This window comes from Crocuta crocuta, unplaced genomic scaffold (genome assembly GCF_008692635.1).
Source record: "Crocuta crocuta isolate KB4526 unplaced genomic scaffold, BGI_CrCroc_1.0 scaffold342, whole genome shotgun sequence".
Lineage (NCBI taxonomy): Eukaryota > Metazoa > Chordata > Mammalia > Carnivora > Hyaenidae > Crocuta > Crocuta crocuta.
Genome location: NW_027532158.1, coordinates 377,919 through 391,834, shown reverse-complemented (window position 1 = coordinate 391,834; position 13,916 = coordinate 377,919). Strand labels below are relative to the sequence as shown.

The window sequence follows — 13,916 nt, the reverse complement described above, 5'->3', positions numbered from 1 at the left end:
AAGTTTTTTTTGGGGGGGGGGGGTAGGTAGGTAGTATTTTTCTTCCTTTCTTTCTTTTCTTTCTTCTTTATTAGCTATACACACCATATGCAAGCCCCCATGCTAGGTACCCTGGAGGATGAATAAAACACCATACCTGTCCTGAAGAAATTTACAATTTAGAAATACAGAAGGAAAGTGTGTAAATAAATGACTAAAATGTAGGTGGAATACAGAGGACAGAAGGACAGAGTGTAGGCCTTCTAAACAGGAAGAATTGCTGCATAAAGTCCCCAGTGTGCACTTCTCATGGGTCATGTTCCCTCACCTCCGGCTTCCACATGAAGCCCACAGGGGATTACAAAGGGGATTATCCTCCTCCTTTGATAACTTTTCTTTAAAAGAATCTTCCAGTGACTGTTGTCTTTTCTCCTCTCAGAAAATGGAGGTGGAAGAAGAAGCCAAGTAGGCAAAGTAGAAGAAAAATATAAAAATGTCCATCTTATCCCATTCCATTTTAATGTGTGTCTTTCTCTCCCCAGCTGAGTTTACAAATACTTGTCCAACATCTCTGGACATTTCACAAAGGAATAGCAACTTATGATTTAAATACATTAGTGTTAATAGTCAATCTTTTTTTTTTTTAGATCTCTTTTTAGGACAAGAGTTTGAGTTTTGTTGCTGGTGGATCCTCCTTTTTACTCTAAAAGGAACCCCAAACACCAATATGTAGGGTTCTAGATTTGTCTCATCCAGCCTGGGCTAAGCCAGGAGACCCTAACCCCATGGTTTGGGGATTTAGTTCTATTCCTTACCCTGGGATGGATCCAGAGGGTCGCTGGCCAGAGCTGAGAGGTTACTAATCACCCCCCTGAGTCTACAGTGCACCCCAAAACCCCTCCAACACTGGGGCATCGCAGGGTACTTCCAGATTCCAGGGGCACAAGGATGGGGTTTCCAGGGAGTGAGTTTTTTGGTAGGTCCTCTTGGTGGTTTTGCTTTGAGATTCCAACCTTGCCTGGTTCACTTGGTTCTTGGCCTGAGGCCAATCATAACATTAAACCTGGGGATTTTTGTCAGGCTCTCCTACTGAGTTACTTACTTCTTTGTTTCTGAACTTGTCCTTCTTGGTTTATGCAGGGGGTGGGCACATTCCAGCCAGCACTCAGTCTTTTGATCCCATCCATCAGTTGTACTGGAATCCTGTGATTTTTTTTTTTCTTTTTTAAAGTAACTAGTAGTCTATACAAGTAACTCCAAAGCCTGCATTATCTTCAGTCCTACAGTATAGTCAGATCAGCAGGGCATCCCTTCTTAGCTAGTGAGGTAAAGCTTGAAAGTAGGCTCAGGGAATGTGCCAGAAGCCTTATCTTTTTTTGCAGAAAGAACTTTAATTTTTTCAATACTTGGGTGGCCTAATAATGCCACCTACATGCTTCTCCAACTGAACAAGAATTCCTAAACCAATCTTGCATTCTCTAAAAAAATTACAGTTCTAACCTCAGTGTAACGATCACATTGTTCCAAGTGGTTTTCCAAGGAAAATACAGCTTGTTCTAGATTCACTTTTGAGCTTTTATACTTTAACTGCAGATGTCAATCTGTCATGATTTCTTGACTTTCTCTAAGGTAATGAATGCATTCTTCAGAGAAGTGATTTTAACTTAAGAAGCTAACGAAGTTTGTGATATCCATAGATAGTAGCCACAAAAGTCCTATTTACAAACATTTACAATGTTTACAAATACCTATTACAAATCTTTGAGATGGGAATGAAATAGAAATTTGAGATTTAGTCTTCAGCAAATTTTATTAAAATATCTAGATAAGCTTTCTTCTACTTTCACATTTCTGATTCTTCTACCATCATTTAACGGTCTTCTTATGCCATCCTGTCCTCATTATCTTGGGTCCTCTATCCTTTGTATGCTTCACACAGTGGCCATGCTCACAGGACATCATCTTTCTATATCTTGTTTTCCCAGTATGCACTCTCTCGTTGGGAGTGGAATACAGTTGTTCTGTTTGTCTCTTAACAATCCGACATAAACCTTAGAAGCATTATGCTAAGTGAAAGAAGCCAGACAAAGAGACTACATGTATGATTTCACTTACATGAAATGTTCAGAGAAGGAAATTTATAAAGACAGAAAAAAGATGGGGTGCCTGCGTGGCTCAGTCGATTAAAGCCTCTGACTTCAGCTCGGGTCATGATCTCACAGTTTGTGGGTTCGAACCCCGTGTTGGGCTCTGTGCTGACAGCTCAGAACCTGGAGCCTGCTTCAGATTCTGTGTCTCCTTTCTCTGGCCCTCCCCCACGTGTGCTCTGTCTCTTAACAATAAATAAATGTAAAAAAAAAGAAGAAGAAAGCAGATTAGTGACTGCTTGGGGCTGCTATGGGAACTGGTATCAAAATGAGGACAGATTGCAAATGAACACAAGGAATTTTTGGTGGGCGTAATGGAAATGTTCAACACTGCATTGTGGTGATGAGCACAAAACTCTATACATTTGCTGAAAACTACTGAATTAGACACTTAAAATGGGTGAGCTTTGTGCTATGCAATATATACCTCAGTAAAGCTGTGAAAAAAAATCTGAGCAGCTTTTTCCCTTTGCTTCCTTAGCAAAGTAAGAATTCTTACTTAAATTTTATCCCATTACTCACAAATGTAACTTACATTTCTCTGCTTAACTCTCTTTCATTAAAACCTCATCATTGCCCACTAAATGAAGCCTAACCACAGCACATGAGCCCCTCCATTAGCATTATGGTTACTCCTTCCTCATGTGTACTATTTGCACATTTAATCCCTGTGATATGTTTCTCTTTAGCAACACTCCTTTTCCTACTGCCCACTGGTTAAATTAAATTTATTGTCCACAAGAATCTTCCGACTTCATCTCCTTTGCAATTCCTACCTGGACTTTACCAATAGGATGAAGTATTTCTTTGCACTATTTCTGTTCATTCATCACATTGGTATAATCCCATGTAATATGTTGTATTGTATGTAATGCATTACTCGTCTGTGTTCCTTACCAGCCCATAATCTGCCTAACACAAAGGCATCAGTTATACTTGGTGTCTAATAAGAGTCACAATGCTTGGCACACAGTAGGCCCTCAATAAATGTTTACTGAACTTCACTGAATTGAAGATTTCTATTTGCTCCAAAATTTGCCCAAGTAGAGAGGTGATTAAGAGTTTGGATTTCAAATGTTGTATCTGTATGTATCATACATCTGAAATCAAAGCAAGCTGTATGTGGGAGGAGGAAGACACAATTATTGGTTCGGCAGATTTTTACCTCAATGAGATTTTGAGCAACTATATAGTCTGCACATCTTTAGGCTGTTCTAACCCTCTTCTGTTCAGAACCCGTTATTTTTACTGTACTGACATCTACTTGCTGTACCTTCGTACTATTTGCTTTTTATGTTGATAAATAAATATAAACTATCTGTCCAGTTTATGTTGATCACTAATGGCAGAAGCAAGCAATAAAAAATAAAACATGCAACACCTAAAATGGCTTCTTTATGTTCTGTTTTCACTAAAAACTGAAATACTGATAGGACAATCATATGTGTATGTGTGTGTGTGTGTGTATGTATGTGTATATATATATATAGTGTGTGTGCGCGTGTGTGTGTGTGTGTGGCAAAATTTAGATCTTCCTTTTAGCTATAGGAAAAGCTGACTTGATTTAAAAAATAAAAATTGGCAGAAATCTTGGTAAAATTTGATATGAATAGAAAAATGGAGATGGGAGAGTATATGAAATTCTTAATGAACTTGCAGGAAACGGAAACTTCTGAGAAACACAGATGTATCCTATTTTCTGAGGCATTCCTAAGAGCCATAAAAATTGAACTTTGCTTCATGAGATGTTAGTAAGATGGTGAAGGGCAAATGATCATGTTGCTTACATGGTGGCCCAGGTTTCTGGGAGTGACATGTATCCCATGAGAGAGAATAAGCTCCGCTTGCACTTTGTATCCTGGAGATACAATAAGCAATAAGCTGCTCTCCTCTTAAGAAGTATTTTGTGTTTTAGTTTTTGTTTTTTATCAAGTACATTTAGTCAAATTCTGGTTTAATATGCAAATCCCACTACCCATGAATTTATAATCAACGTATTTCTAAAAGACAGTTCAATAGGAAATTATTATTATTTCAGTAACTGCAAATGCATAACACATTTTGTCCTTTTACCATTTTATCTAGTTAAAAATAGATCTAGAGGCTAAAAATTATCTAACTATAAAACAAACACATTTAACTTTTTTGTTAAATTGGTATGTGTGACTCCTCTTAGAATAAAATTAGAGTGATATAAACACTGTGAATAAATTTACCATAATTTATACTTGCTTGAACATTAACAGTGATGCACAGCATTAACAGGGGTCAAAAATGGATCAAATATTATATTCAATAGTACTTGTTTAAACTTTACTTTTGTAATCACTTCTGCTGATGCAGTTTTAAACCATTCCAGTTTTGACAATAGTTATTCAAGTTATTTGTTAATTTCCTTCTCATTAAGAAAAGTTTCCTTGGGGTGCTTGGATGGCTCAGTCGGTTAAGTGTCCGACTTCAGCTCAGGTCATGGTCTCGTGGTTTGTGAGTTCAAGTCCCATGTCAGGCTCTGTGCTGACAGCTCAGAGCCTGCAGCCTGATTCGGATTCTGTGTCTCACTGTCTCTCTCTGCCCTTTCTCTTGCTTGCACTCTGTCTCTCTTGCTCTCTCAAAAATAAATAAACGTTGAAAAAAATTTAAAAAAAAGTTTCCTTTATCTACAAATACAAGCTTTCAATTGTAATTATCATAAGACCAGAAACTCATCATGGTTTACTGCAATAAGATCACGCCAACAAAATAGTTATCCACCAGAACTACTGCACATTGCTTCAGACCTTAAGTGCAGTTTTATAAGATGTTAAAACTTTACGAATGGAAAGTCCAGTTTCTCCCTTGTAACATGATAGAGGCAGAACAGCAGTATTTCCTTAATCATTAAAGCCCCTTTCATGCAGAATGTTTTAATTTTTTTTTTTTTATGTTTTATTTATTTCTAGGAGAGAGAGAGACAGCGTGAGCAGGGGAGGGTCAGAGAGAGAGGGAGTCACAGACCGAAAGAGGCTCCAGGCTCTGAGCTGGCAGTCAGCACAGAGCCCGACGCGGGGCTCGAACCCACGAACCACGAGATCATGACCTAAGCAAAAGTCGGACGCTTAACCGACTAAGCCACCCAGGCGCCCCGCAGAATGTTTTAAATAATCTCTTAAAATGGTATATAAAGGACATGGTGAGAACATATTATAAACTTACACTAAAATAGCCCAATTACCCTAGAGCAGAGTTAGAGATTCACTTTGTGTTCTTAGAATAGCAACACACCTTTTAAAATACAGTTTCTAAAGATATAGGCAATATATGAAGTATGAGAGAAGTGAAATAACACAGGGCACATGCAGCTAAAAGTGATATTGTACAATTAAGTAGATTTATGGATTTTTACATACAGATCTTCACAAGTGCTCATGGAAAAAAAACCAGCATTCACACAATTTTAACTAAAAATCCAAAATACTTTCATATGTATGGGTGCTTTTTACAAAGGGCTATGCATTTTAGGACATAATTTTATTATTTTATATTATTTCACATAATTAAAATATGTTAAGACAGAATAGAAATATTCAGAAATGTGTATTTTAACTCTGTAGCATAGGTTTTGCAAAAAATGGCCATTTATAATGTACTAAATGACAAAATGGAATAGAATCAAAACAAAATAAAAAAGGGAGAGCTATTAAGCTCGATGTATCCACTAGAATGAGTATAAATTCTTTGTATCTTGCTTGTTCCAAAAAACAAGTGAAGATGGGGTAAGGATGAATACGTCAAACTGCACAACAATGAAGCCCTCAGTAAACTGAATTTCAAACCTTCGAAGTTTCAGTATGAAACATATCCTACTTCCCAGTCATCTGTATACAGTGTTAACAGTAAATGCACCCACTATGTCGATTATTATTTATTTTGCAAAATCATCATTACAAAGACTCATTTTATAAGAAAATTGAAATGCTTTAAGTCACTGAACTGTACAGATAAAGCCCAGGTGGTTAATTAACAAATGTGTTTTATAGTTACAAAATTAACTGTTTCACAGTAAATCCCATAAAATGAAAGTATACCTAAACCAATCAATCACTGGCTTTTCCTATTTTGACTTGGGGCCATTCAGGAATAATCTATCACTTTGCAAAATAAGCTCACAATGAAACATTAGTAGGGAGTACGGCAGGAAAACTGGGTAACCATATTTTGTTTCTGAAGAATATAACTGATTAGAGAAATTCTCCTATTTTCTGCATTAGGATGACTTCTAAAATGACGAATTATTCTGATCTATTAAAAAATACTTGTACAGAAATTACCTGCGACAGCAGCTTTATATTACAAATAGTGAAATAAATTTGATAAAATATGGGTATTAATGTTTTTCTGAGATCGAGAAAATGTATTCATTGAAATTTAAGGCAATGGAACACACTTGTAAAAAAAATCAGGTTTCTCAATATTAGTCAGAAATGTCATTGTTAAACTTAAACAAAGACCAAACATTTTGCAGAAGTCTAGGGAGTAGGAAGGCAGCCCCCATCAGCAGGCAGCACACCAAAAATGTTTGGTTTCAATAGTATAGTTTGGGAGAACTACCTCTACAAAGTCTACTCGTGCTGATGCTCCTGATGCTGCCATTTCTGACGCCCGAAAAGCTGCTGCCTCCACATCCTCTGCTGTAGGTGTCACTGTATAGTCTCAGGCGATTGGGCAAGGGGCACACTCTGGATCTTCAGATGCTAAGATGAGAAAAATCAATTTCAATGCCCAAAAGATGGAACTCCTAATGCAGAAGGTGACTAAAATAATTACCAATTGGTCTACAGTACAGGGAAGTGGGATGTTTGTTTGTCGTAATGTAATTCCGTAGAAATAGGTTTTAAACAAGATTGTTGTAAGGAGGTACAGCTCTAGGATTAGGAAGGATTTTAGAAAAGATAGAAACAAAAGTAAACTGAGTGGAATTGGACCAAGTGACTAAAAACATGCATATTCCCTGAAAGGAGAAAGCAAAATATTCACATAAAGATCATTGAGTGATATTTTCCAATGAAAATAACCTACTTAAACTTCCATTTCCAAGGTAATTTCTGCTCATTTAAATTACCTCTCTACAAAAACAAACATTATTGATGAATATGTAGACTGAATATGAATGGATCCATTGGTATTTTACTTTGAATTTCAGCATCCCGTTTTCTTTCTGAAAGTAACAGGCTTTATTTTATTAATGTCTTCTGTTATATAAAATTTTCTTAAATATATCAGTTCCCATCACACATAGAATAATTCAGCTTAATCTGCATTCTGTTTAGAAAAAAGCTCTTATACGAGAAGATATCACTGAAAGAAACTAGTGAAAGTTATATATGAAGGAAGACATGCTGTAGAAAACTACATCATATAAAAAGAATTTTGATTGAGAGAATGTTTTGAGTTGTAAAAATTAATCATTCCTCCCATTTTTAAAATTAAATATTTAAACAGCAGCTTTTGCCCAGCATCTTTATGTTGTAATAAAAATATGTGTAATTTGTATCCTGAATCATATTTTTTTAATAAATCACTGACTTGAATGAAAAATGATAAATGCATATAATAAGACAAAATAATTTACAAAGTATTTACCAGCTCTGGAAATACAAAAGTAGTGCAGACTAAGATACCATGGCTATTTAGAATTAATTGAGTAAAGTAACCATCTTTTTATTTAAAAAATGGCATTCTTATGACATTCATTTATACAGCTGATGCACTTGAATCCATTATATTTGATATGCTGTAAAGGGACAAATGATCACAAATTATAATGACAGATTCTCATTGAACATCATTTTTCAGCAGGAGCCATCCTGAATCAATTAATCATGCCATTACTCTACTTCTGCTCTCCATTTTTTCCAGAAAAGCCACTAATCACATTTCGTTTAATGACTTACACATATTTTATTTACAAATTTTGATGTACTACATTTTTTCAAAATAATTAAATGCTATAACTTTCCCAACATATAATGATTTAAAAATTGGATATGCTTAAAAACAAAGCAAATTATGGCTTCTCAGATAAAAGCAATTAAGGTTATATATATTAAATTGATAATTGAATATTTTAACTACAATAGAAATTTCTCTTTGCTCCATCTAGAGAGACTACTATATTTTCAATTAAAATACAAAAATATAATTTTACATTAGAATATTTTTGCATACAACTGAGATTAGTGCACTTTAGAAGTCCAAGAAATAGAGTCCTCGAATCCATATATAATTATTAATTTATTAGAAGAATTTGGCAAATGCTCTAATAGTTGAACAGTTTCAGGCCTACAAGAGGTAGATTAAGAATGCACATAAACTATTTGAATATAAATTACTTATCTGAATGTTTAATTGACAGGCAAAACACAGATTCTTTGTGAGAATATTTTGCCTTACAGACTTTGCTAGAATTTTAGTGTCATTATTTCTTGTCCAGTGTAATACGGTGTAGTCATTTAAAAGAGATGTTTATTTACAAACTGACATAGCTATTTCACATCATTATCTTAACACTCCCAATATATACTTATTAAGTCCATATTCTTAACGTTAGTGATATAAGAAAAAAAACAGCATGTGCAAATATTATAAAAATATTAATTTTATATTTTATATATTGTACTGTATTTTGTAAATTAGATGTAGATAATACTATGTAGCTTAAGTTCAATTCAAGTTGAATATAATTGTGCACTCTGTGTATTTTTCTTGAATCATTTCATATATGCAAGTGGATTAGCTGCCTGACTCGAAATGATGAAATCTTAGTATTTTGTCTCTGATCTCTCTCCCTTATCATTTGACCTCCTCATAGAGCATATAGATTATTCAAGAATGAATTTGTCTAACAGAATAGTAATACAGCAGTGTTCTCATTCCAATATTGAACCAGCCAGAATTCAACATCACCTGAAATTGTAAAGTATTATAGCATCCAATTTGCCTTTGAAGATAGGGCACAAGTCCAAATCATTTGTTTAAACACCAAAGGTGATCAATAGAGAAATCTTGAGAATGGTTAAGTAACATTTTATTCTTTAAATACATTGGATAAATTTTCCTAATCCATGTGTCATTTGCAGTATAGGAACTCAAGGAACAAAGAATGTACTTTATTACAAAACATAGTCATTTGACGAACAAGAAAATTTAGACTATGATTATTATTTGTATATAAAAGGTTGAACTAAGTAAAATGCAATTAGGTACAAGCTAAATCAAGTTCTGAGATTCCTTTGCTCTAAAACACACCTTATAACATTTAAAAATATTTTGTTGATATACTAAGGTATTTCAAAGGAGCTTAATTTCTTTTTTTTTTGTTTTGTTTTGTTGTTTTTTATTATTATTTTGCTAGAGAGAGAGCATGCGTGAGAGAATTTGGGAGGGACAGAATGAGAGGGAAAGAATCTATGACTGTGAGATTATGACCCGAGCTGAAACAAGTCAGTTGCTTAACTGGCTGAGCTACCCAGGCACCCCAGGAGATTAATAAATAGGTGGAAGAGTGTTTTATCTATGGCCTACTACAGATATGGTTACTACAGAAGGAATGCATTTAGAGGTATAAAAGAGAGGGAATGACAAGATTCTGTTTGGGGAATTCAAGAAATAATTCAAAGACATAATCTATGATATGAGTCTTTATTTTTCAATAGGAAATTAACATACTGTGATAAAGAAGAAATTCTAGGGGCGCCTGGGTGGCTTAGTCGGTTAAGCGTCCGACTTTCACTTAGGGCATGATCTCGCGGTTCGTGGGTTCGAGCCCCGCGTCGGGCTCTGTGCTGACTGCCAGCTCAGAGCCTGGAGCCTGTTTCAGTCTGTGACTCCCTCTCTCTCTGAACCTCCCCTGCTCACGCTGTCTCTCTCTCTCCTAGAAATAAATAAAAAAATATTTTTTTTAAAAAAAAGAAGAAATTCTAGGCATATGGAATTGCATGTATAAATATAATATTAAAAATGTAGAGCAAGTAACCTTGAAATGGTCAGTATTCTTTTACAAAGGAGCTTAATATGGAAGGAGTTGTTGGAAAATGATGAAATTTGTCACATGTCCTTATACATTTATTTTTTTTAATTTTTAAAAATGTTTTATTTATTTCTGAGAGAAAGAGAGAGAGAGACAGCATGAGCAGGTAAGGGTCAGAGAGAGAGAGGGAAACATAGAATCCGAAACAGTTTCCAGGCTCTGAGCTAGCTGTCAGCAAAGAGCCCGACGCAGGGCTTGAAACCATGAACTGCAAGATCATGACCTGAGCCAAAGCTGGACACTTAACTGCCTGAGCCACCCAGGCACCCCTTTATACATTTATTTCTATACCCCATTCTTTTTGTTCAGTCTAAAAAAATATTTCTTCACCTATTTGTGTCAAATTCTTACTTGTGCACCTGATCCCAGACCCTATCAATCTTTTCTGGGAAGGATCAGGCTTCTTAAGTTTTCTTTTCTTTCTTCTTCAGTGACATACTCTCTACTGGCTCCTTACTCTTGGCCAGTGTACAACCTACAACTCTGCAACTTCCTCTCCTACCCATAACATACATACTTTATGCCCAGCTCATGTTAACATGTATTTCTTATTCACGGAACTAAAATTTATTGAGCAGCTACTTTGTGCCAGGCAATGTACTGAACTGGAGAGCAAGATGAGTTGGTCTCTGTCCTCCTTTCTCCTCTTCTGAAAAAGGCAGTCTATCTTGCTTCATCAAATGTTCAGTCATCAACCCACTGCTCTATAGATTTCTTGCCCCTCTAATTTATTTATATTTTTAAATAAAGAGAGAGAGAGAGAGAGACAGAGCACAAGTGGGAAAGGGACAGAGAGAGAGATGTGCCCAGAATCCGAAGCGGGCTCCAGGCTCTGAGCTGTCAACACAGAGCCCTATGCGGGGCTCGAACTTATGAACCCATGAGATCATAACCTGAGCTGAAGTCAGACACTCAACCAACTGAGCTACCCAGTCACCCTTGCCCCTCCAATTTAATGAAACCGCCTTGCTCTTAGGGAGTTAGTATTCCTAGTGGTGAGTCCTGCCAGGTTTTTATTTATTTATTTTTTTTTTGGTGAATAGAAAGCAATCTAGAACTGACACCCACATCTGCTGCTCTCTGCTGACTTTAAGCTAGTTATTTGACTTTCCATGAGTCATCTATATTCTTAATCTATGAAACAGACATAATGACACCTCAGTTTACTGAGTGAAGATCAAAATTAAATATAATGTATGCTTTATAGCTCTTTACCCAGTTCCTGGCAGATACAAGTTCAAGGAGTTATTGTTAGGTACCAGTGTCCAAAAATCTTTCTAATTCCAAACCCTATTAATAGTTCTCAGTTTTTCTTTTTGGGATCTCTTTGCTTTCTTTGCCTATTGATTATTCCCTTCATCAACTCTTCCTTAAATTCTACACCCAGTGCTCTTGTGCTTCATCTCATACATTAATGTCTCTTCGTAAGCTCATTCTCTGCCTATTCTGTACATGTTGGGTTTCTGTTCTAACTCCACTGCTCTCATTACTCAATATACAAGATCTGCTCCCATAGTTTCAATTAACATATGTACTAATGATGCTTACTTCTAGACTTCCAACCTAATTTTCTTTGAGCTTCAGATTCCCATATTTAACTGTATTCCTGGTATAGAATTGAATCTTCTCAAACTGATTTAATTGTTTCCCCTTTACACCAGCTGTTTTCCCTGGATTTTTAAAAAATATTCACTTACCTTCGCTGATTTACATTCATTATTCTACAGTACATCATGAGTTCTTACCTGGATTATTACAGTTTTCTGTTAATCTATTCCCTCTTCCTGAAACCCATATTCCACATGGTCATCAAAGGATATTTAATCATATGACCCTCTTATGAGCTGAAGAGTCAGTCTCCCTTGCCCTCCAAATTCATATGTTGAAGACTTAATCCCCAGTACTTCAGAATGTGACTGTACTTGGAAATAAGGTCTTTAAAGAGATAATTAATTTAAAATGAGGTCACTAGGGGGGACCCTAACCCAATACAAGTGGTGTTTTTATAAGAAGAAGAGATTAGGATAAAGATTCACAGAGGGAAGACCATATGAAGACACAGGGAAAAACAGGCATTCACAAATTAAGGAGAGAGAACGCAGAATCAGCCAATTTTGCTGAAATGTTGCTTTTGGACTGCTTGTTTCCAGAATTGTTAGAAAATAAACTTCTGTTGTTAAAGACACTCAGCCTGTAATACTTTATTATGGTAGCCCTAGCAAATGAATATAATATCTTGTTATATTTCTTTAACAGTTGTTCAAAGTACATGAGATAGTCTCACCATAACAAGCTACCACACCTATTTAGCTTCCTTTCTGACTATTGTATGTGGTCACGCTAAACTTAAAAGACCCTCCACTGCTTACAGCTCCCTGCACAACCATCTTCCATACCTTTGTGCTTCTGCTACTACGGGGCTGATCTTTTAACTGGGCTGACTTCTACCCAGTCCTTTAGATAGAACTCCTTAACTATTATATTTCCTAATTTGATTTTTAAGAAATGCACAAAGAAAAGCTGTAAAACATAGATACATAGAAAAATGGGGGAAATCACCATAACCTTTAACTCTAATGTGACCATTGTAACTCTTTAATGCTTCTCCCTCTAGCTAATTAAGACTGATGTTTACACAACTGAGATTTTACTATATGAGCAATTTTGCATTCTGTGTTTGATATTCTTCTTCGAGCATTTTTATTATTAAAAACACATAATAATTAATGTATCCATTAATGACTCCATAATATATTTTACCATGCTGGTTTACCTTGATTAATCTTTCTTCTACAACTAGAAATTCATAAGTTTTCATTGATGGTCATGGGCTTAATAATGAACTGTATGTTATGTTCCCAAACTTTTAATCCTAGAGTTCTCTCCTTGTCTTTGCATCTGTTTATGAGTTGGTCCTCATTACCAGAACTTAGTCCAAAACTTAGTCCAGAACAAACCTCAGTATTTCCAACTATTACCATCCGCACCCCTCCCATATCTCCCAAACCTCTTCTCTACCTTTACTGCAGTAATTCACCAAGTCTCCCAAACTAGCAGCCAGTGGGGTATCCTGACTTATCTTTCTGTAGGCCTTTCCTAACTCAAATTCAATCATTTGCTAAAGTGTTTTGACTCTGTCTCCTATGTAGAACTGTGCCTTTCCTCTCCACTTCACTGTCATTGATATAAACTCTTTCCATGATCTCTAGGCCATTGAAATAGCCCCTAAATCCACTCTCTCTGTCTCCAGATTCCTCAATTCTGTCTTCCTCAAATTGCTTCATAACTTTCACCAGTACTGTTAAAGATGCAAATCTGATCATGTCAGTCCATAGCTTAATAGTCTTCAGTGGATCACTGAATCCTTCAAAACATGTTCTAACTAGGGTGTAGAATAAATAACTGAGCTATTTACTGAGATGTTACCTTTTTTTAAATTTTACAAATACTGTGGAAATCAAATGTGGTTTTTGCTTCTATGAAGATTAATTTGGAAAGGTTCTTAATGACATTCCATTGACTTCAGATTTTGCTTGAGGTTGACTTCAATAAATTATACTGTATGTTCTAAATTAAAACAAACAAATATACAATGTTCCAAACATTTCTCATGGCACTGTAATAGGTGTCATATATAATATATATTAATATATAATTATATATTATAACTTATACATTAAATATATATATTTTGTTTTTGATTCCTTTTTGCTTCCCTCTGAGGA

At 35.5% G+C, this 13,916-nt stretch overlaps 1 protein-coding gene across 2 annotated transcripts in view; it reads right to left on the bottom strand.

The window, feature by feature from the left end:
* LRRC7 (leucine rich repeat containing 7) overlaps positions 1-13,916 on the bottom strand; it is a 561,823-nt gene that overhangs the window by 222,923 nt on the left and 324,984 nt on the right. The window contains exon 11 of one of the 2 annotated variants that reach the window (XM_077776421.1): positions 9,749-10,035. The exons of the other annotated variant lie outside the window; for it this stretch is intronic. Within the exon in view, the coding sequence (XP_077632547.1) occupies positions 9,978-10,035 (58 nt within the window). The 3' untranslated portion in view covers positions 9,749-9,977. Of the gene's footprint in view, positions 1-9,748; positions 10,036-13,916 lie in introns of those variants that run through there. 2 annotated transcript variants of the gene reach the window in all.